The sequence below is a fragment of the Phymastichus coffea genome, unplaced genomic scaffold (assembly GCF_024137745.1).
Source record: "Phymastichus coffea isolate CEN01 unplaced genomic scaffold, Cenicafe_Pcof_1.1 PCOF00011, whole genome shotgun sequence".
NCBI lineage: Eukaryota > Metazoa > Arthropoda > Insecta > Hymenoptera > Eulophidae > Phymastichus > Phymastichus coffea.
The window spans coordinates 5,331,264-5,355,277 of record NW_026706822.1 but is presented as its reverse complement, the minus strand read 5'-3'; the positions used below and the strand labels follow the sequence as shown (position 1 = coordinate 5,355,277).

General features: G+C 37.2%; 1 protein-coding gene across 3 annotated transcripts in view; it reads right to left on the bottom strand.

Moving 5' to 3' along the window:
- LOC131672143 (uncharacterized) overlaps positions 1-24,014 on the bottom strand; it is a 984,265-nt gene that overhangs the window by 62,751 nt on the left and 897,500 nt on the right. For all 3 annotated transcript variants that reach the window (XM_058949184.1, XM_058949166.1, XM_058949174.1), the window contains one exon: positions 7,475-7,933. In XM_058949184.1, coding sequence (XP_058805167.1) covers positions 7,475-7,933 — 459 coding nt within the window. The remainder of the gene's footprint in view (positions 1-7,474; positions 7,934-24,014) is intronic.

Here is a 24,014-nt window from a genome sequence, read left to right as displayed (position 1 = left end):
CATTTAAATCGGTGAGGTCGGGTTGGAGTGGTTCCCTTGTTAGAAAATTCAAGAGACGGCGCGAATTAAACTCTCTGTTGAAAATTGTCGTTTGTAGCGTGCGTTACGTTTTTCTTGAAAATTTTGTGAAGTGCGATTTTATTTTAGCCATTAAATTTAATCAGGCTTTTCCCCGTTCAAGGGCGTTGATTTTATTCTGCACATTTTTTCATTTGTTTTTTTAATAATAATAATAAAACTGAAATGTAACATGGTTTTCGCTTGAATTATTATTTCTGCTCAATATTCCCATCAAAACCAATGCTTGAAATACCAACTGATTTAATCAACATGGTATGGAAACTCGCATACTGGCTCTTAGATGCACGTATTAGGAACTCAAACCGAAGCGTACCATTTTATTTTAACAAATAAACGATAAGAATTTCAACAATGAATTTACGAGAGGTAGATACAACACCAATAATTAAAGTAGACTTACCTGAATTCAAAATACCTTTAATTTTTATGCAAGATACGATCAACCTCATGTGCAAATTATTTTTGGATTCTTGAATTGAAACAGATTCAGAACTATTAATAAAATTAAAAGGGATTATACTTTCTTTCAGAAATATTGTAGAAATATTTTGTAGGCTATTATGACTGTTACGAGCTGGTTATTAAATTAATAACCAACGCGTACCAATATGTATCTAATGGGTAAGGCTCACTTAAGAAAGATAATTAAATCCTGATTAGTTGCGATGTGGGTGGAGTAAATAATTATTTATTACTATACCTAAAAAATTTGTTGAAGAAGGTATCCTAGTTTGAGTTGACCCAGTTAGAGTTCTTATACTGATATTCGAATAAACTTTAGACAAATCTCACTTTAGAACAACGTTTATTAAAAGGATAAGAAGGTTTCACGTGTTTGGTTCGCAACAAAGTTAATAACTTAAATAGGAGTAACACCGAATTGTTGGATTGGCGTAGTACCGAGTTCTTCGTATGAATTACTTAAAAAAACTTGCATTTAAAACTGAAACGTAGGAACGTATTCGAAAACTGTTTATACTCATTTTTTTAAGGTGAGTATCGTAATTAAAAGTAGTACGTGTTTATTACATTACGATTCGCTGAATACGTAGTTCTTGTTACTGGTGCGCATTCGCTTGTCCTAGTTTCGATTAATTTCTTGCGAATGTATACGTAACTTTGGTCTGCTTTTAAATTGCGAGATTGCGTGTGAAATGGGAAGAATTTCAATACGTCTGCAAAAATACGTTGCGAGACGTAACATAACATAATAATCAAATTCCATTTAATAAAGCGAAAAATTTTCAAACGTGGAGTCTGGAATCATTAGATTAAATGTTTTTAGAGAAAATAATGTTCGAATCAACTATGATAAAAGTTTAGAATTAAAAAATTACATGATTTCATTTGTAGAAAAAGAAAATTGATATTGAAAACATTTCTGTTTATCAAAATAATGCAAGATTTTTTAAAAGTAATGTTGAATCAAGAGTGAGAAATTATGATAATAATGAAATACGAGGTGTGTTAAAAAAATAACGAGAATTTTCGTTTTATGAAAAAAATATTTATTTATTCATCTACATTAATGTTGTCGCCTTCAAAGTAGTCCCCTTCGGATACAATACACTTATGCCAACGCTTTTTCCAATCCTCGAAACACTTTTGAAACTCGATCTTTGTAATAGCTTTTAGCTCTTTCAGCGATTCGCTTTTAATGTCATCTATGCTTGTAAAACGACGGCCTTTTAATATTCTCTTTATTTTTGGAAATAGAAAAAAGTCACATGGAGCCATATCTGGCGAATATGGAGGCTGAGGCATCCTTGCAGTTTCGTTTTTGGCCAAAAATTCACGAACAAGCAATGAAGTGTGAGCAGGCGCATTATCGTGGTGCAAAAGCCATGAATTGTTTTGCCACAAATCCGGGCGTTTTTTTCGGATTGCTTCACGCAAACGACGTTGAACTTGTAGGTAGTACTGCTTATTGATTGTTTGACCTTGTGGCAAGAATTCATAATGCACTATGCCATTAAAATCGAAGAACACAGTGAGCATAACCTTCACATTCGACCGCACTTGTCGAGCCTTTTTCGGTCTTGGCGATCCAGAATGCCTCCACTGGGACGATTGAGCCTTAGTTTCGACATCATATCCGTAAACCCATGTTTCGTCACCTGTTATAACACGTTTTAGTAGTTCTGCATCGTTATTGATTTCATTTAGCGACTCCTGAGCAACTTCCATTCGCCGCTGTTTTTGTTCGAAATTCAACAATTTTGGAACGAATTTTGCTGCCACACGTTTCATACCCAAAACATTCGAAAAAATTTGATGGCATGAGCCAACTGATATGCCAACATCATCAGCGACTTCTCTGATTGTGATTCGGCGATCGTTCATTACCATTTCTTTCACTTTTTTCACGTTTTCATCGGTTGTTGATGTGCTTGGGCGTCCGGGTCGTTCGTCATCTTCAACGTTTTCGTGGCCATCTTGGAAACGCTTATACCACTCATAAATCCTTGCTTTACTCATAGCAGACTCACTATATGCCTTTGTTAACATTTGACAAACTTTACTACACTTTATTTCATTTTTTACGCAAAATTTAATACAAATTCTTTGATCCATTTTTTTTCACAAACGAAAATCGCCGAGCTCGAAAAACACGTCTAACGTTAGCGGCTGCCACTTAAAAAGTAAGCAATGAATATTGCTGAAAATTTTATCGTACTTCAGGGGCATGTGTACCAACATAATAAAAAAAAATTTTATACAAGCGGACTCTCCAAACCCGCGAAATTTAAAAATTCTCGTTACTTTTTGAACACACCTCGTATATAATGATACTATTCCAAATTATATTGAAATTATTAATTATGACATTGAAAATATTATTTTTAGAATTATTATTTTTATTATTGTTGTATTCTTTACGGATTTCTGATAAGCCATATACCATAGCTAGAATAGTATTGATTTCAGTTAAGTTATTATCATCTTGTTTAAATTTTAGACAATTATTATCATTAAAAAACTTTAATATTGTTTGAACTTGTATTTGTTTGTGACGGTAAACGTCAGATTAGCGCCAACAATATAACCTAATTGCTGCCTGGGAGGGCAGCACCTACCGGGGGGACGAAAAACGTAACGAAGGAATTCGGCGCGCGAGCAGACGGAACGCGCGCGATTGAAACCGACAGTGAAGCACTGACCATCATCACGTTCGCCCGCTTTTCTTTTCGCTATTGTCGATCCGTGTGCCGTTAAAGCCAATTATTGAGAGAAGAACGCCCAGATCAGTACCAGCTAGCAGTGATCGCTGTCGCCAAGGTGCCATTCAACTACCAAGGGGAGAGACCCGAGCCAACGGAGAAACGTCGCCCGCGAAGAGATCGAGAGAGTGTGTGTGAGGTTTCGCCATTGAGGGCGAAACCACGTGTGCGTGAACTCGCAATCCGCGACATAAACAATAAGACAATTTTCTCGCTGTGCGACTCGTCAGTGTCACCTTCGTACGCCTGCGATATTAAGGTAAGCTGGCCAGCTTAATCTCGCGATCGCGGTTGCATGTTTAATAATTAATTTCCGACATTCGAAGCGTGCATATAACGGCTCCAATAACAAAGAGCAGCGAGCGTCCCGACAATACGTGTTGTCGATGAGCGAGCGTCGATGTAAACAAACCCGCGGGCCGACCTTATGTAGTATTTGAGTGATAATAAAAGGTTCTGTTCGTGTTACTAACAAGTGTTTTCGACTCGCTTGCTTCTTATTGCTTCCACTCACTTTCTTATAGATTAACAGATTTACTGGTTGACTGACACCTGTCTCCCCATGCTCTCCGGATTGCGTTTTGAGCATAGATAATTACATTCGCCCTTTTAACAAAGTCGCGCGAATAAAAATATAATTAAACGGTGTTACCCCCGTTACAACTTATAATTGTAACTAATTCTTTTCAATATTTTTAGATGAACATTTATCAATTTATTTATTTATTTATTTTTATTTAGCTTTCTCGACTCTTTTTATTCAGCTGTACGCAACGTTAGTGTTTGGTTCTTGAGATGAGTAGACGTGTTGAAACTGTTCTCTATCCGAAAAATTATAGTATTAGCTAATCAAGTGAGGTGACAGACGAGTTTGAAATTCATGAATAAATAAAGCAACAGGTACGAAATACTTTAATAAAATAAAGAAAATAAAGAAAATCATAGTGAAGAAAAAAACAACGAAGCAAATAAGTTGAAAAGCAAATCCCCTCCAATCTTTGTTTACAATGTAGAGAATATCAAATCGTTAGAAAATCTACTGAACACTATAACGAGTGAAATTACTGACTCGTTATGTTTCTCCTTTCCTAGTAATGATAAATAAATGTAACATATTTCTCCGAACCTATCCTATGTATTTATGAATTTATTATATTTATATTCATTTATTATATTTATATTCATTTATTATATTTATATTCATTTATTATATTTATATTCATTTATTATATTTATATTCATTTATTATATATATTTCCATATGTAATTACAATTCTGTTCTGATATAAGGTAAGTGAGGTGAGAGAGAGATGCGAGTACGCGGGGATACTTCTATGTGCGACAGCAAGGCGCGGAAAGAGAGAGAAACATAGTCGCGCCTTAGCGAGTGACCGCGCGCACTGATTGTCTCATTAAGACGAAATCGAGTAGTTGAGCCCGCGGCGCGGGCAGTAGCTGTCTACACACGCGAGTGAGTAGACAGAGTCCTTTGTTCCAACGGCCTTCTTTCCTTGGATCTTGACTGTGGCCTGCCGCCCTTTTTCTTCACCCTTCGAGTGTGTCCCTATTCAGGAAAGAATTGCGACGTCGCCTGGTTCTGCGGACGATTTGAACACGTGGGCTGCAGCCGGTAGTGTGGAGCATTGTTGTGCTAGGCACCATCAAAAGAGAAACTGAGCTGCATAGTGCACGTGGTGTTCAATTGTTCACGCGTACGCGTCAACGCAAACTGTAAAAGAAATCCTCGGCGTACCAAGAGTTCAGGCAACCGTATTGTAAGTACCGGCTTGATGGTTTACTCTCTCTCTCTCTCTATCCGTTCACTCAGCGTGCTCTCTCCCTCCTTCCGACCGCCTGTATTAACTTTTTTTATTGATTAAAGATATTTTTCTTTGTAAACGTTTTAACTTAAAAGATAAAAAAATCAACAACTTCGGAGATTTACCCATATCTTCTCGAAGCGCTAGCACATTATACTATTTTTAAGAAAAGTTATACAAATCTTAAATTTGTATTAACAAAATTGTATAACTATATAATAAGCACAACTAGTTATTGTGTGGAAATCTGAAAATTATATCCATTATATTAAGACGACAAAACGGTAAAATATTAAATATCCGTGGTTTTAATGCGAATGAGACTGATGGACTCACACTCAGCACTATGTACAAAAAATGTGGCTTTTTCGAGTGAATTTAGAACCAAGTTCCAACAACTGATTCCAAAAACCAGTTTCGAAATCTTATGGTTTTAACTGATGTTCATGGCGGAGTTTCAAAGAAGGGACTGAGAAGTTTTAAGAAAATAAAAAGGATACAAATTATGACAACTTTGTAGTAAAAACAGTATTTGTATTCAAAGATAGCGATTGCTTCATGAATAATTTCAAACTTCATTTCTTGAACTCTCATGTAAAGCATTTTCCAGAAATTCTCGGGCATTTCAGTGAAGAAAAAGTCCAGAAATTACATCAAGATTTAAAAGACGTTAAGAACAGATATTAAGATATTTGAAATGGGAATATGTTATCCGACTATTGTTAAGGCTTGAAGAGAGATGTTCCAAAAAAACATCAAAGAAAGGCTATCCGTCCAAAATTTTGCAACAAAAAAAGTACGCCACTCTTAAATAATATAAGTTGTATATTAAATATTCTCATATTACATTTTTTCTTGATAAATCTTTATATTTGTCCATTCGTAAACCATTAGTTATAAGTCAAATATATCTGTATTCAACTTACTATATAATATGAATATATAGAATTATTTCACAGTGAACATTTACTTTTTGAGTATCTTGTACTCGTATATGCATATTCCTTTTTCCAATGACCACTTGTTAACAAACATTCCACTTTATTAGAACCTGTGATCATGATGACGCTTCTATTGTAAATGACCTTCAGATGAACTTGAATCTAAAATAATAAAGTCAAACGAAGATTAGATTTGGTTAATGTTCAAAATATATGGGGATATATTAATTGCTACTTTTTACTTGAAAGTTCTGCATAACCTTCAAATGAACTTGAAACTGAGGTGATAAGGTCAAAATAACAATAGATTTAGTTTTAGCTCGTCAAAATATATAAAAGAACACTTTTTTGTTTTGCCTGTACAGTAATCACAAGATTTGACCTTCAGATCACCTTGTGGATTCATATAAACAATAAAAAATGTATATCTGGACGTAACATTTTCCACATTTTCTAAATCTAGAATCAAAAGTTTAATTGTACGCACTTTAAAAAATTTGACTTTCAAATGCTCTTGAACCTGATATCATAAAGACAAACGAAGATCAGATTCAGATTCAGCGTGCCAAAATATATGGGAATATCCGATTTATTTTTTTGTTATATTCAAGTTGCATTTTGTGGTTCTGTGTTATCTTATTAATTATTGTTCCATTCAGATGTAACATTATAGTCCTGTATAATTTTTAGAAAGAAAATAAAATTAAATCAAATTATTTGATCAACATAGTAAGCTGAGAAAATTAATCTAAATAGAAAGATTCTTCAATTTTAGATAATTTTCAGGCCTTATCCAGAGATGGGGACAAAACCATTATCCGTTAACTTCAAGCATGTACACAATAAGCCTTATAATAATAGCTATAATAATATTATATAATACCTTATAATAATATTATAATAGCTCTGTTTAAATTAATTATATCTCTAGTTATTATTTTAAGTAGTAAAACAATATTTTGTAAAAGAATTTAACTGACTTTCATTGTAACGAAATGGAATAACAATTGCAACTTAATATTGCATTTGCTCAGTGAATGTCATAAACTTTCTGATTTTGTTATATATATATATATATATATATATATATATATTATGTTCGGCATTCCTACAGTTGGATTCTGATAGTTACTGAATAAATATTGAAAACTGTTACATGTTCATTAAGAGGCCTCAAATTAATTTTTCTTCATAATTTTATATAAGATTAATGTGAAGTTGACTAATTTTAAGTTCATCTTTCAACTTATAATTTATAGTTATTTTGTATTCGGGAATGGGTGATCCAAGCGAGTAGGAGCAGGGCAGAGCTCCACTAAGAAATGTCTTCATGTAAACGTATAAATAAATTCAATTTTTAAATATAACAAACACACACATACACAGACACACAAATATTTAATATACTTACCACTGTTAGTTGTCGGTATATCGTATGTCGCTTGTGGACTGTTCAAGCTGCCAGCACTGACAGGTGTAGTGTTAGCTTTCAATTTTTGTCGTACTTCACGTATTTTAAGTTGTAAACTTGTCTTATTTGGAAATACATCCGAATATCTAGCTTGAAATGCAGATGTTGCTTGTGTTGTCGGGAAATATCCATGATCTTGAAAAAGCTGCATAACTAGTTGTCTTCTCTGTTCTAGAATTTTTCTGTGGCCACGTTCATTATCTTTTACAACACTCATAACACCGCTGCTGGGTGTCTTCGGAGTTCTAGGTGAATTTATTGCATCGTTTGAAGCATTCTCAGAAACTGATTGATACTCTTCAATATTGAAGTCAGGTCCAAAAAATGTATTACCAGTCAATCTAATATTTGAATTTACATTAGACGAATTTGGTGCTGGATCAGATTCATCTTGATGGACTGTAAAATAGACATGTAACAATTTGTATTAATTTAGAAATAGTAAATATGTTATATATAATTACTTTAAATAATTAATTATAAGTATTTATTCATTAACGTTTAGGATAATTGTGTTCTCAATAACAAGCATCCAGCTGATGGAAATTAAAATCATTGTTGAATTTAAAAAAATTAATATATTTGTCAGATGATAGCCTAAAAATTTAATTTTCAGTACAATAAGATCTAATCGTCACTGATAAAACTTAAATTATGGTAGTTATAATTTGATACTTATTGTTTTATTTGATTTAGCAAATCAGTTATTTTTTCCAATACTCTTAAATACGTATATAATTCAGGCAATTATTCTTTATTCAGATGATGTTTCTGTTACAATTAATGACCTTCAACTCTAAAATTAAATGGTATATAGGTTTAGCAACAATTATATGTATATATATATATCGCAACGAGGTAAAAATCCGTGTTAACCCATTAACGCCGAAAAAGCCAAAAATCTTAACTTTACTTTGCGTTTATTTTTGAAGTACTTAAACATCAAGAATATATTGTGACGGTAAACATCCTATTAGCGCTAGCAGCCCAACCATGCGGCTGCCTGCGAGGGTAGCACCTACTGGTTGGGGAAAATGTAACGAGGGAATTCGGCACGACACGGGACGGAACGCGCGTGAATATAAATGAACCAGTCGAGGATCAGCAATCCGAGTGCCTAGGCAGTGAGCAATAAAAGAAAAGTTTTTCCAAGTTTTTGGCCAGTACCGAAACGAGTTAACTGATCCATAGATAGGAGCTGCGCCTGGGTTTAACAAGAGCGAGTGTGTGTGTGAACGTGCGTGAGTGGAGGGTTTCGCCATCGAGGGCGAGACCGAAAAGCGTGAGACAACTCGCCCGCAGATAAACATTTCCAGAGACTAGCGTGCGCTGTGCGGGTGCTTTCTACCACTTGTTGACTTTGCGACCGTTGATATATAAGATAAGCTGGCCAGCTTAGTATCGCGATTTCTTGTAAGATTGCTAATAACTAATCTCTCGTACTCAGTAAGAAGCGTGCATGCATTAACTCGACGAACAAAGAGCCGCGAACGCTCCGACACTGCATGTTATTGACGTGCGCTGTAACAGGCTGCCGTTTAACCTGTAATTTCCCTTGAATGTACCTATTTGATGGCTAAACGACGCCTAGTTATCTATGTGCTCGAAGCACATCAACCTACCTTGTCCGGGAGTGCGCCTGCGCAGCGTCTCCTCGTCAATCCGAGTTGGGTTCCCCAACTCGCCACTTGGCGGCGCTGTCGCTCCTGCTTGGCAGCGCTCCTGCGGCTGCTGCTGGAAACTAGGTTGGCGATTCGCTTCTACCGATCTCTGCGTGATCCTTGCTACGCTACCGGCTTATTCGAATCGAAAGTAAACAAATGCGACCTCCGGACAAAGGATAGACGAAACAATGACTCGATTAAGAATCTCAAAAAAAAGCTTTATTCGATAAAATAGATACACGGGGGATTCGCCGAGAGTCTTGCGCACGCAAATACAATTGACAATACGCTAGGTGGGAGAGAGAGAGAAAATCGCGATCGACGCGAACTAACCGCCCGCACGTTATAAATTAATTCTTCGCGCACGCTGCGCGGAATCGCACGACAACAACAAAATCGGAAATGGTGCACCTACCGCGAGATAGTTGAGGATACGGTGGCCAACCGTATCCGATACGCGAGTTGCTGATTTGCTGCTCCCCTGCTCGCTGCACTGCCGCTGTTATTGCTGTTGCTGTGGGTGTTGCTGCTGAGGTTGTTGTTGCTGTGGTTGTTGCTGCTGTGGCTGCGCACGCACACTCCGCACTCCACTCACTTCCACTAACCCTTGCTCCCTGGATCTCACTTGGCGATAAACAATGTCCAGTTCTTTGGCGCACAAAACGTAGAGACGATCTCACCGGACTGAGTAACACAGCCGTACTGGCTACCGAGCTCTCCCCTCCCGATCATTGCCCCTACGCGCCCTCTCTCTTGTACCGATCGCGGCTATTCCGCTCAGCCGCTTATTAACCTACGCGAGTCGAACGATTTTCGGTAATCGTTGCAGCGCGTACTTTGTAAACATAAACACGCGGGCCAAGTGTACTGTAGAGAAAAGAGAAATAAACTAACTCGCATGTGATACTGATTATAATTTTGATATTATTATTTCTCGCCGGTAGAAGGTTGGTTGACTGACTCCCGTTCCCTCCTGCTCCCCGGTTGACGAGTTTGAACATTTCGACAATCCCGCGCGCTCTTCGATGCGACCGCGCGCATAAATAGAGACGGAGCACCCACCCCGTTACAATATCTAAAAATGACTTACTTTATATTTTTGGGGTCGCTCTACAAGATTCTAAATCATGAAAAATGATGATTAAATTTCAAGAAAAAAAAATATGGTGACTTTTTTCGAAAAAAGCACTAAAAAATTTGTCGAGAAAAATTAAAAAATTAAATCTTCTATCAAAATAGCATGTTTTTATTCAACAAATTGAGTACGAGTTTGCACAAAAATTTCAAACTTTCGTAATATGACCTATAAAAATAAAAAATTTTAAAATGTACGTCTCAAAATGACGGCTAAGTAGAAATTTCTTTTTTAACTTTAGAAGAGTTTTTCTCGAAAGCTAAAGACTTTCGCGAAGAATTTCTAGGAACAAAAAAGTCTTAAAATTGGCCAAGAAATACTCAAGCTTTTTCAGATTCTTTTGAGATAATTTTCGACTTTTTGGAAAATCCGGACAATCCAATTTTTCAAAAATATCTCTCAAATTCTGAAAAAATTTGAGAGTATTTCTTGGCCAATTTTAAGATTTTTTTTCCTAGAAATTTTTCGCGAAAGTCTTTAGTTTTCGAGAAAAACGCTTCTGAAGTTAACCCTTAACTTGCACACCTCATTTTGGCCACGTACCTGCTCGGTGGGGTAAATCTACCCAAGCCCGAAAAACATCGAATACATCAGAGAATTTTAGATATTTTGCTATGAAAATTTTTTCTAGTATATTTCAAACCTTATACTACAAAAAAAAAATATTCAGGTTAACAATTTTTAATGTTACACACACTGAAAAAAATTGTTGAAAAAAAAAAATTTTATTTATTGTTAAAAATTGTCTAGGGTAAATCTACCCCACATAGCAGTTAAGGGTTACAAAAGAAATTTCGACTTAGCCGTCATTTTCAGACGTACATTTTAAAATTTTTCATTTTTATAGGTCATATTACGAAAGTTTAAAATTTTTGTGCAAACTTGTGCTCAATTTGTTGAATAAAAACATGCTATTTTGATAGAAAATTTAATTTTTTAATTTTTCTCGACAAATTTTTTAGTGCTTTTTTCGAAAAAAGTCACCATATTTTTTTTTCTTGAAATTTAATCATCATTTTGACTTTAGAATCTTGTAGAGCGACCCCAAAAACATAAAGTAAGTTATTTTTAGACATATTCTTGATGTTTAGGTACTTCAAAAATAAACGCAAAGTAAAGTTAAGAATTTTGGCTTTTTCGGCGTTAATGGGTTAATTCCTTTGTCTCACTTTATGCGCAGTCGTACCGGAATGCGCGCGATGAGAACGAAATATTCAATTTTCTTAACTAACCAAGGAATAGGGAAGGACGGGTATCAGTCAACCAATTAACTAATAAAAGAAACGAAACTAGATTATCGATTGGGTAACACAGAATCGTTCATTTCACCTATTCTTACAAAGACTTGGCCCGCGCGAGAGCATTTATTCTAAATGTGTGATAGCGTCATGTGCCGCCATTTACTCAACACCGCGCATTTAATTCACTCGTACGCTCGCTCGCTACCGGTTTGTTTATGGTCGCAGACGCGAGGGGAGAGTTAAGATATTACGAGCGGATGTTTAACAAAAATCATAACGCGAAGCTGGCCAGCTTACCTTATGACTAGTCGCGCTATCAGGGGGAGCAATTCGTTATCGTTTCTAGACACGTGGCTCAGGGTGCCGCTTTTCCACACTGAAAACGAGGCCTCCTCAATCGCCCTGCTGCTTTCGTCGGACCGACTTGGCGAACTTCGAGACCGGCCTACGACGGCGTACTAGCTATCCCAAAGCGACAGCAGCAACAACAAATTATTAGCAGTCCACGAGTTCGTTAATCCGCATTCTTTGATCTCCGGATACAGCTCTCGCACGCACTCACGCTGTTGCTGATGTTAGGCGGTTGCAATCATGACGCTCTCAGGAAGCTTGATTATAATCCGCTTAGCAAAAACATAGATGATGCACATAGTGCACCATATGGCCAGCCGCGAGGCTGACCAGGTCACTTTATGCAAAAATCTTTTTGTTAAAGCGGCGGATAATAATTGTCTTCCTCAACAGAGAATGGAGATTTCTCAAACAAATAATTCGTTGTTTTGGGAGAGGATGTCGTAAACATCTCTTTTCTGTACGGGCATATGCAAATGCAAATGCTGATGTACAAAATGCGTCACCGATTGCCCTCGACAAGCAGCTAATGCCAGTCAACCCGTAATGCAATGTGTATTTAAACGAAGACTTGCAATCATAAGTGCGGATGTATGTACCTTCACGTGGTAGGGCTGAAAACGCTGTCTCTGTAAAGAAACAGTAGGCAAAACACACAACGTTTGCCCCTAGGGCAATAGGCCAACCGACCAAACAAACTATACGAGGGTGGTCCAATAAGTACTTAGCCTCACCGCCCGATGGCGCGACTCTCGAAAAAGAAATATTCTATCACGTAGTACAACCTCCTCGATGGTTACTGTCAAGATTTCAGCCGGATCAGAGTTATAGTTTATTTTTGAGAGCGTGAGAAAGTAAGTGTGTCCGTTAGTTTTTGAAAAATGGAAAAAGAGAAGTATCGGTCGGTGATTCTATTCTTGTTTTTGCAAGGGAAATCGCGCAGCGAAATCAAAAAGCGCTTGGATGCTGTGTACGGTGACTATTCTCCTTCGATAGCGACAGTCAAAAATTGGTTTAACGAGTTTCAAACTGGTCGCACGTCGATTTTTGAAGAGTCACGTCCAGGTGCTCCGAAAACGGCTACCACGGAGGATAACGTGACAAAAATTTACGATCTCGTATTGGCAGATCGACGATTGAAGGTGCGCGAGATAGCTAAGATCGTAGGCATCTCAAAAGACCGCGTGGGTCATGTCCTGCATGAAATTTTGGGCATGAGAAAGCTGTCGGCGCGATGGGTGCTGCGTTTGCTCACTCCGGACAACAAGCGCAACCGTGAGACAACTTCAGAACAATGTCTGACGCTGTTTAAACGTAATCCGAAGGAGCTTCTGCGTCGTTTCGTGACAGTCGACGAAACATGGATCCAATGATATACACCAGAGAACAAGGAACAGTCAAAACTTTACCCGGCGAAAGTGTTCGAAGAAGGGGAAGATTGCCCCATCGGCCGGAAAGGTGATGGGCACCGTTTTCTGGGAATCATAAGGTATGATCTATATCGACTACCTGGAGAGGGGCAAAACGGTCACAGGGCTGTACTATGCCGAATTATTGGGCCGATTCGACGTCGAATTGCAGAAAAAATGGCCCCATTTGGCGAAGAAAAAAGTGCTCTTCCACCATGACAACGCACCGGGTCACACTTCCGCCGTCGCCATAGCCAAATTGGTCGAATTAGGCTACGAACTGCTGCCCCATCCACCGTATTCTCCAGATTTAGCCCCGTGCGACTTCTTTTTGTTTTCAAACTTGAAAAAGTCACTCGCCGAGTAGAAATTTAAGTCGAATATTTGAGGAGGTAATCGCTGCCACGGAAGCCTACTTCTCAGACCTCGAGGAAACGTATTTTTCAGACGGTTTAAAGAAATTAGAGCATCACTGGGCCAAGTGTATCGAACTAAAAGGAGACTATGTTGAAAAATAAAACGCCACTTTTCCAAAATTTTCGTTTTTCTTTTGTAGGCTAAGTACTTATCGGACCACCCTTGTAAACAACACGGACCATAACAACACGTGGTGAGGTACGGCCTGTAAATGCCCAAACACTCAACGCGGAGTCTACCACACCCCAAGAGCTCAAATCGAGCCCAGAAAAGCCAAAATCCGGGAGTCACTTGAGGGGAAATCTCTCGGGATTGTGGTACCACGCTCCCTCTTAGAGTATGGGAGATCGCTCTGGGAGCTAGTTACGGAGGACCAATGGTCCCGGCAATCCGAATATAATTCGGGTAGATAACAAATTACTCCCTATCGACTGGCAATCGGTAGGTGCCACTACTGTGGGTAAAGTGTCACGGCTGTGGTAATAGCAGCCACCCAAAGTTATTTGCCTCGAGCTCTTGGAGTAAGGCTCGACACCATTGTGCGAGAGAACAGACTATTGGGCCGAGTAACTCTCGATAATTAGAACCATGGGGAAACTCGATAAGGTAACGAAGCTTAAGTCAACTCACACAGACTCACTCACTCACTCACTGCTGGCACTCAAACGCTACTCGCTTAATTTGAACGCACACGTTAACACGCTGAAACTAATAATCGAACGCCCCACTCCAGAAACGCCACAAGCGATTCCAAGGAGATAAAATGTAACTAGACATTGCGTTGTACCTCGAAAGCGATATGGTCAACCATTCTACGTATAGAAAGGCGAGGAAAGGTATGCACGAGGCGACTGTTGAGAAATCAGAGCATTGCTCTAACACTCCGGCGTCAACTCAGTTTCCTTCGCAACTAACCGATTTAGGCGAAAGCAAAGATGATTGCCCACCATTAAGAGGTTTAATTTGAACGCACAACAAAACCCTGAACTGGGCCAGAAACTGAGAATGATACAATTGAACCTCAACAAAAGGTAAGTAGCCAACGATGAGCTCGGAGAGATCATGCCAGACAGAAATCTTGACATACAGGTAGCACTAGTGCAAGAACCATACCACTGGAATAACGCGATTTCAGGTATAAGTAGTATCGCGGCCATTTACGGAGCCGGAAAAGGCGAAACGATTCAAGCTGCGATGCTCTACAATCCGCACAAGGTCACAGCTACCAAGATTTCTAATCTGTGTGACTCCTACTGCGTCTGTGCACAGGTAGTTGGAGCCTTTGGTGAAATTTATTTCATAAGCGTCTATTGCCACTTCAGCCACAGCAGGAAGACCTATCTTGACAAACTAAATAAGACTCTGAAGCAATTGAAAGGCAAAAGAGTCTTAGTTGGAATGGATGCAAACGCCAAGTCAAAGATCTGGTCTAATAAACAGAATAAGAATGGAATAGTCATTGAAGATTACATAGATTACATACGGGCTTATAGTGACCAATAGGAGGGGCCAACTTCCAACGTGCCGTAGCACGAGGGGCGAGACTGATATCGATGTAACTTTACACACGTCAAACCTGTCAAACCTCTTGGCTAGCTGGGCGGTGAAAGAATGGACCACCAGTGACCACAGGCCCATAGTGATCGAACTGGATTTTGCCTCATAACCAGCCAGACTCATACGAACCGGAGAAACATTAGAACCAAGGTTCAATATGAGAAAAGCTGATTGGGAGAAATTCGGGAGACTTTGTAAATTCGAGAAGGAGAACCTAGCTAAACTCCCTTTAAGAACCTCTGAAGACATTGAAACATATGTTTCTAAATTCGAAGAGGTTCTAAAAAGGGCAGCAAAGGACTCTATTCCATTAAAAATGAGAAGAACGCGCTCTCAACCTCCGTGGAATCCTGACTTGCGAAGTAAGAAGCGAGCGATACCAAGACAACACAAAATCGTCGCTCTGAAAGACAAGGAAGGACTGAATAGAAAGCAAAGGAATGCCCTCTCGAGATCACTTGAAAAATTGAGTCAAATGAATTCTGAATATGCAACGGCTATTAAGAGCCAAAAGCAAAAGCTGGCGAGATTTCTGCACTATTGAAAGCAACAAGAATGCTTGGGCGTATCCATACAAATGAGCATCCAATAAAATCAAAATCTCAAAAACGACGTGCACGGTTAACCGTAATGGTTCAGAAACAAAAGACTGGAAAGAAACAACCATGCCTCTACTAGAAGGACTAATGCCTGATGACGACCCAAACTGCGAAAATGATGCACATGCAAAAATTCACAGAGATATGCGGGAGGTTCCAGTAACCGGTGACGTAACGCCTTTCCTAACAAGGGAATTTGAAATGGCCCTTAAAGCGAACAAGGCACGGAAATTACCAGGCAAAGATAGAATAGAGTCAGAAATGCTTGTTAATTCAAAACCATTACACCAAGAACTGACGCGACTTTTCAACGCCTGCTTAAAATGCGGAGTGTTCCCCAAAAGATGGAAAAGTGGAATGCTAATCACGTTGCTCAAAGGGGTTGAAAAACTCGAGAACGAGATTAAATCATATAGACCCGTATGTCTACTCCCCATAGCTGGGAAGACACTCGAGAGGCATGTGATTCAAAGAACATCCATCATTCTAAATAGCTTGGACTGGTCTTCGGAGGATCAATTTGGCTTTAAGGCAAATAGATCCACAGAGGATGCCATTAGAAGACTATATGAAATTGTAGAAGAGGCAGAATCTGATCCGTCGATCAAGTACGTAGCCGCTATTCCACTGGACGTCTCAGGAGCATTCGATGCCTTACGGTGGCCAAGCCTGCTCTCCTAATTGAAAGAAAGAAATTACCCGAAGAACATCTACAAGCTCCTTCAAAGTTACTTCAGTGATCGAGAGGTGGGCATATACGCTCACTTCGAAGAAATACTAAAAACAGTGACGAAGGGGTGCCCTCAGGGTTCAGTATTTGGACCGGTAGGTTGGAATGTCATCTTTGACAAACCACTTCGGGCAATCAGGGACGCAGGATACGAGGTCTATGCAGACGATGTGCTTCCTATCATTAAGGTGACGACACGCATTGATTTTGAAATACAAGCCTAAGAAATCATTGATATAATGACGGATAGGTGCAAGTCCGACAAAATGAATTTGACAGTACAAAAGTCAGCACTAATATGGCTAAAAAGCCAACTAAGTGAGAATAGGAGCCCCACAGTCAAAATTGGGAAAGACAACATTAGAACGTACAAAACAGTCAAGTACCTAGGAATCACAATTGGAAGAACACATTCGAAACGTTGTTCACGACTGCAACAACACCTATTACGAGCTAAGTAAAATAGCAAAAGTGAACTGGGGCCTAAAATTCAATTCTATGAAAAAATATATAATGGCTTCCTACTATCGAAAGTTATATATGCCACTGCGAGCTGGTGGCAAAGGATAAACATCACACAGCAATCTGCTTTAGAAAGATTGCAGCGATCAGTTCTTTGCAAAACACTCAAAGCCTACAAATCCAGTTCATGACTGGACATGGTGCTTTTAAGTCATACCTCCATAAAAGAGGATTATACGAAGACTAACTGTGTAGTTGTGGAGAAATAGAAAGCGAAAGTCATATTCTCTTTAACTGCGAAGTATTAAGGGAACTAAGAAAGCCATTAATAGAGGCCGTTGAAGAGGAGGGCCACGCATGGCCTTGCCCGGAAACGGCCCTAGTATCTAGTAGGAAAATCTACAAAATCTTTGACGACTTTGCTAGAAAAGTCATATAGCCCAGGGAAGGAGCACCTATACCAAAGAGAAAGCGTAGAAAAGTAGGTACAAACTACAGTAGAAAGACGCCGCCTCTTACAAGGTCCCTAACCAAAGGACAAAAACTCGCACAATGACTAATCTAATTTTTTAATTTTAGAATGCTAATAAAGCTTAAATTTTGAAGATAATTTTTGTACATTGAAATTTAGAATTCAATTCTGACGTTCAATAATTCGAACGCGAGTTAGAATACCCGATTGAGCCTGATTTCGAAATCCGATTAGAATGAAGGGCATGACTGGCACGAATACTGAAAACTGCCTGGGGAATCACCTTGTCGGCTAGACGAGACCCCGCCCCTGACCCAAAAGTCAAAAATATTAAATCGAAAGAGCAAACATCAGTATCAGCGAGTCATAAAAGCCATTCCATAGAAAGCGAAATCCGAAATTAGGGCGAAAGCCGGGAAACAACTTTTTTCGAATGACGGATACCCACCAGCGTGAGCGGGGATGACTGAAACGCAATGAGGAGACGTGCCACGGTACGTCGAAGCGATGAACCTGTAAGTCGTGGGAGCAATTCCTTGATACAGGTACGCACGGTGGGATGTTTTTAAACGAGAGCCCAGGAGGGGACGCTTAGCTGGTTGATCGTCTTAGGAATTTCCTCTGGCTGTCCTAGCTGAGTCTCTCTTCCGACATCCCAATTTAGGTTGGCCTCTGCGAGGTAGTGGTACCAGGTCAAGCAAATCTCGTAAGATTTGTATGCTGCGTGCTTCCGACGCGGTAGACGTTGGGGCAACTAGAGTCCCGTCGCGGCCAAACCGAGGGTCAAGCCTTTAGTTCCGCTCTCCTTCAGCGTCAAACTTTGAAAAGATCGGTACTCCTTTCGAGGAGGTCGCCGCCTTAGATTGAAAAAGGCTCCGACTCACTGTGAGCGTCAGGGATGTCGTAGCAAACTTGACTTCCGGATCTCCAAAGTATTTGAAAGCGAAGGAGTGAAAGACAAAGGGCTATGCCAACCTATGGGAGCCCAGGGAGAGGAGTGGTAATGTTTGATTACGCTGTGCCACCCTCAAAACGGAAAAGTGTGAACAACGCATACATTAACTGTTGCTAATATTAGCGTTATTCTCTGACTTACGCTGCTATTGATTCTAGAGGTACTCCTTGACTGATCCTTCTTTCTTTGCGCGTGTACCGCCCCATTTCGGACCGAGTTCCCTTTTTACTTCCCTCGCAGGCAGCCGTGCGATCGAAACGGTAGCGCAAACCGGACGTTTACCGTCACAATATATGTGTATGAGTCCGTGTGTGTGTGTTTTAGGATTATACGATGGGTAGACAAATACAGTTCAAATATAGTATTTACACACATGGATCTAATGTTTATTGATATGTACGTCATAACAATTAAGGTGCGAGATGCGTGGATCACGGAACATAACTATCTGCAGTGCACGTCACGTACTTTTATCCACCCTGAGGCGAAATTTGCCAAATTTTAAAGTTGTATATCTCAGCGAAAATGAGTCGTAGAATAAAAAACTTGGCACCATTTTAGGTAATAGTAAAAGCTTTACGTAACGTGAATATAATATTGTTTGTACTAGAATTAAGTTTTTTATGCTTTAAAAATGAATATAAAAAATTTATTTTTTTTTGCTCATATACAAATTTATTTATTTGCTACGCAAATCAGCAGATCATTAAAAATCCCAGCAAAATTAAAAGATGAAATGGTTCTCTTCAAAATAAGAGGGACAGAACTCATTTCTGATTTTTTTATACAGAGATATAGCTATTTTTATAAAAACATCGTTTTTTTTTCATCAGCTCATATTTCGATTGCTATGCATTAAGTAAGAAAACTTTAAAGACAAAAGTTGTTTCTTTTTTGGTAAAAAATACAAAAATAAAGGAAAAACTAAGATCTCGAACAAATTTTTTTTTTTCATTTTTTTCACGCTAGCTATTTATGTTAAAAAAAATGATGTTTTCGTTACTTTAAAAGTATTATATTATTTTGGTAAAATTTTGTTTTATTACAAAAAAAGTTTAATTATATTTACATAATTATAATGTGATAATAAATAATAAGTACAGTAGCTTAACAATAAACGAGCATAAACTGAGAAATTGTTGCCTTAAAATAACTTAGCATAATCCGAGATTTCGTAGCTTCACAATCAATGAGCATAAACCGAGAAATCGTAACTTCGCAAAAAATGAGCATAAACCAAGTAATCGTAGCTTCATACAGCAAATAAGTATAATAGGCCAATCAATGAAGCCAAAAATGAGGTAATTTGTGACATTAATACTATCAGCAAACCGACTATGCAAAGTTGTTTATTACAATGCGTAGATGAAAACGTATATGTTTCCAACTCGCAACTTTCATTTATGCTAAATCTGAGCTATATATAATTATTAGTTTCGGCACTACAGTAATGACAATTAAACCTTTTTTTTTTAGTACATCTTGCATAATGCCCTGTGGCTCAGCCGTTAGAGTTATACATTATTTGAAAAAAGTTTTTTAAAGCTCAATAATCAAACTACAACTTTGTCATTTGAACTCTTGCTCTGAAATCAGTTTAAAAGGGTGAAATTTGTCGTTGAATATCGGGCAAAATGCGCCCGAGCGGGAAGTATATATAGTAATAGAAAAGCCAGGCGCTCGGCGTTTGACTTCAATATTACTTATTTCGATATTATTTACGCTATTTTACTGAAATTTTTTTTATTTTTCAAGTTAATTAAGTACGCATTCGATATTTGTTAAATAAATAATAGGAAACATATAAATATATGTATATATTTTATTATAATGTAGGCAAATAGTAATTTATATTTATTTATAATACATTTATCCCCATAAAAATGTCCTTAAAACGTAACGGTTATTTTTGAATGTACAGTATATACAGTATAGTATATACATATAGAATATGCTAGTTTTGGAGCGGCCCAGGCCAGTTGATCAGTTCCTTTGGAACATTCAGTCTGGCTGGTTGTGTTCTAGCTATTCTGAAATCCGCAATTATTAATTGTTATTGGTTATAGCACCTTCTTTAAATCAACCACATAACATTTAGGTAAGTTTCTAATATTTTATTTATATTTAATATATAGACATTTGTTTTGTGTAGAATCGTAGAATAAAAGTGTAAGTGTAAATGTTTCTACAAATTTAAATTTTAGAAATATAATATATACTTCGTACAGTATACAGTACAGTACAGTAAATACTTATATATATGCACATGCATTTGTATATATATATCAATATATGATTACTTATTTCTATAATTTATTCTAATATTTCAGTACATTTCGCGATAGTAGACAGTCCAACGTAAATTTTAGAAAGAAGTAAGCAGCTTAGGACACTGGATCTGTAATAAAGGATGTCCTTTCAAAGACAAATGAAAGTTTGACCGTTCGAGAAGGATCCTGCTACCTGCTATTCATAAAATTTATAATAAATGGGATTAGAGATATAGACATAAATTAGTATATCCCTTGAAAGTCAAGTGAAAGTTTGACCGTTCGAGAAGAATCCTGCTACCTGATATTCATTAAATTTTTGCGTGCGGTGGTTGGGGTATCCTAGCGTGGAGTCGAAAAATTAATTAAACTGCTAAAAATCGAATCACGCCGTCAACTTTGACTTATCTCTGCTTCTAATCAATCAAATATTACGTTTTTTATTTTAAATTGATATAGCAAATCTTCACAAACTCAAATATGACATTACATTAATTGTATTCTTATTAGTTAACGAGTTGTAGTGAAAGCATGTTTTTTTATATAATTTAATAACTTAATAATTTAATTATTTGTTAGATATAGTATATTTTTATAGAATATTTATCAAAAATGTACGAAGACATTAACAATTAACATTTTTAGTCGCAGAAAACGTTTATCAAAAAAAAATTTGTATTTTTGTTTTGCCGCTACAGTCGCGCTAAATTGATTCTAACGATTTTAAACTACAGTGCCGCTCACGCACTTTTACCCCCCCACGGGCAAAATCAGTCTAACTTCAAAGTTTTATATCTCTGGTAGAAATTAACGTACAGAGATGCGCGTGGGTGCGTTTGAAAGGTCTTTCGGAGAGCTTTCAAATGATATGACTCACGGTTGCCATCGATTGTTTTTTCAAATTTTGCAACAATTATGCAAAATTGAAAATTCTGAAATTTTTTTATTATTTTTGACAATTAGCCAATTTTGGAAAAAAAATCGTACGAAAATTTGAAGTACACCATTTTTTAGCTATTACCAAGCCCTATCTGAATCACTCATCAAAAATTTATTTTCGTCAAATATGACGCGCGCACGGGCATTTTTTCCTGGAAGTGACAGTTTTTTTCAACATTTTTTATCTCCGTCAAATTGTAACAATCGAAAAAAATTTATAGGAGAAAAAATGTTTGTTTTTTCACGTAGAATACTGCAATAATTTTTGTTTTGGTTTTTCGAAAAATTTTTTTTTTCGGTTTTTTTTCAATTTTTTTTTCTCACAGTCGGTACGCTAAAAAGATGAGAAACCACAAAAAAAAATTTTTTCCACCCATTCAATAATACTACATAACAAGTATCGTAAATTACATAAAAAAAAAATCTTTTTTTTTTCGACCTTGAAAAATAATTTAAACCGAAAAAAAAAATTTTTCGAAAAACCAAAAAAAAAAATTATTGCAGTATTCTACATGAAAAAACAAACATTTTTTCTCCTATAAATTTTTTTCGATTGTTACAATTTGACGGAGATAAAAAATGTTGAAAAAAACTGTCACTTCCAGGAAAAAATGCCCGTGCGCGCGTCATATTTGATGAAAATAAATTTTTGATGAGTGATTCAGATAGGGCTTGGTAATAGCTAAAAAATGGTGTACTTCAAATTTTCGTACGATTTTTTTTCCAAAATTGGCTAATTGTCAAAAATAATAAAAAAATTTCAGAATTTTCAATTTTGCATAATTATTGCAAAATTTAAAAAAACAATCGATGGCAACCGTGAGTCATATCATTTGAAAGCTCTCCGAAAGACCTTTCAAACGCACCCACGCGCGTCTCCGTACGTTAATTTCTACCAGAGATATAAAACTTTGAAGTTAGACTGATTTTGCCCGTGGGGGGGGGGGGGGGGGGGGTAAAAGTGCGTGAGCGGCACTGTATGCTACTTTGTTGCAAATTTAACGCTCTACAACTTTATTCCAGTAAATTATTTTCGTATCTTTAATACATTTCGAGTAAACAGCGCGCAAGTAAAAAAAAAGTGCCGTTTTTCGCTTTTTTTAGCTAAAAAAATTTATATTGCTAAACGCAAAAAAAAATTCGAGGTGAAGGATAGGGGGGTTTAATATGCGCCTTATTTAAAACTGATTCTACTGGACTGCTCCTTTCCTATTTATAAAATTTACTTTAAGTTATTGTAATTACAATATATTAATATATTAATATATATAAATCATTTTTATATTCATATTAATATGTATGTTACAATAAGTTCAGTACAATTAAATCAATAAATTCAGCGGTGTACTATGTACAGCTTGTGAAATTGTTCTAATATGTTATTCATAACTTACAGATAATTAAGTTGTCTTTCATCTTGCAACTTTTCATTATGGCTGCAACTGACGACTTCCATAACATAGCAGGACATTCATCAGAGGAAGACAATGACGTTGAAATCCCTGCTCTAGAAGACATCGGTGAACAGCCAGGCGAAAACGATGTAAACTTTTGCATACTATGTGATAAGGTACTAGATCCTAATAAGTCTTGTATAGTTAAACAACGGGGTGTTGAGAAATGAGCAAGCGTTAGCCGTCGAAGAAAGGACAATAAACATGTAGATTTGGAAAAAGTCCAAGAAATTACTGTACATAGAGTTTATCAAACAATGTATGTTAGGGAATCGAATATAAAAGCGGCACTGAAAAATGCACTCACAATTGTTGAAGTAGGTAGAAAACGTAAAGAGGAAGGGCTTCAATTTGACTTTTCTACGTATTGTTTATTCTGTTCGCAAAAATTTTATAATATGGACAAATATTCTCGTGTATTGCAGGAGAGTACTATAGATAGCATTATAGCGCAGCTTGAAACGTATCAAGAAAATGAAATTAATTTAATGATATCGTCGCGTGTATGTAATTTAAAAGACAAGAACGATGAATATTACACTCAGGCAAATGTTTGTTATCATCGACGTTGCTTAAGCAAGTTTTATTTATATAGTCCAACAAACGTGATAGGAAAACCTATAAGTGATGAAATGTCTCATTTAATATCATATATCATTAATTTTTTATTAGAAAATAGCGAAGAGTGCCAATTTTCGTTAAAAAAAATTTATATCAATATATTAGTATTCACGGGTCTGCAGATTTACCACCGCTTAATCGTATTGAAGATGCTCCAAAAAAACATTTTGAAGATGAGATAGTTACTTATACAGTTACCAATGA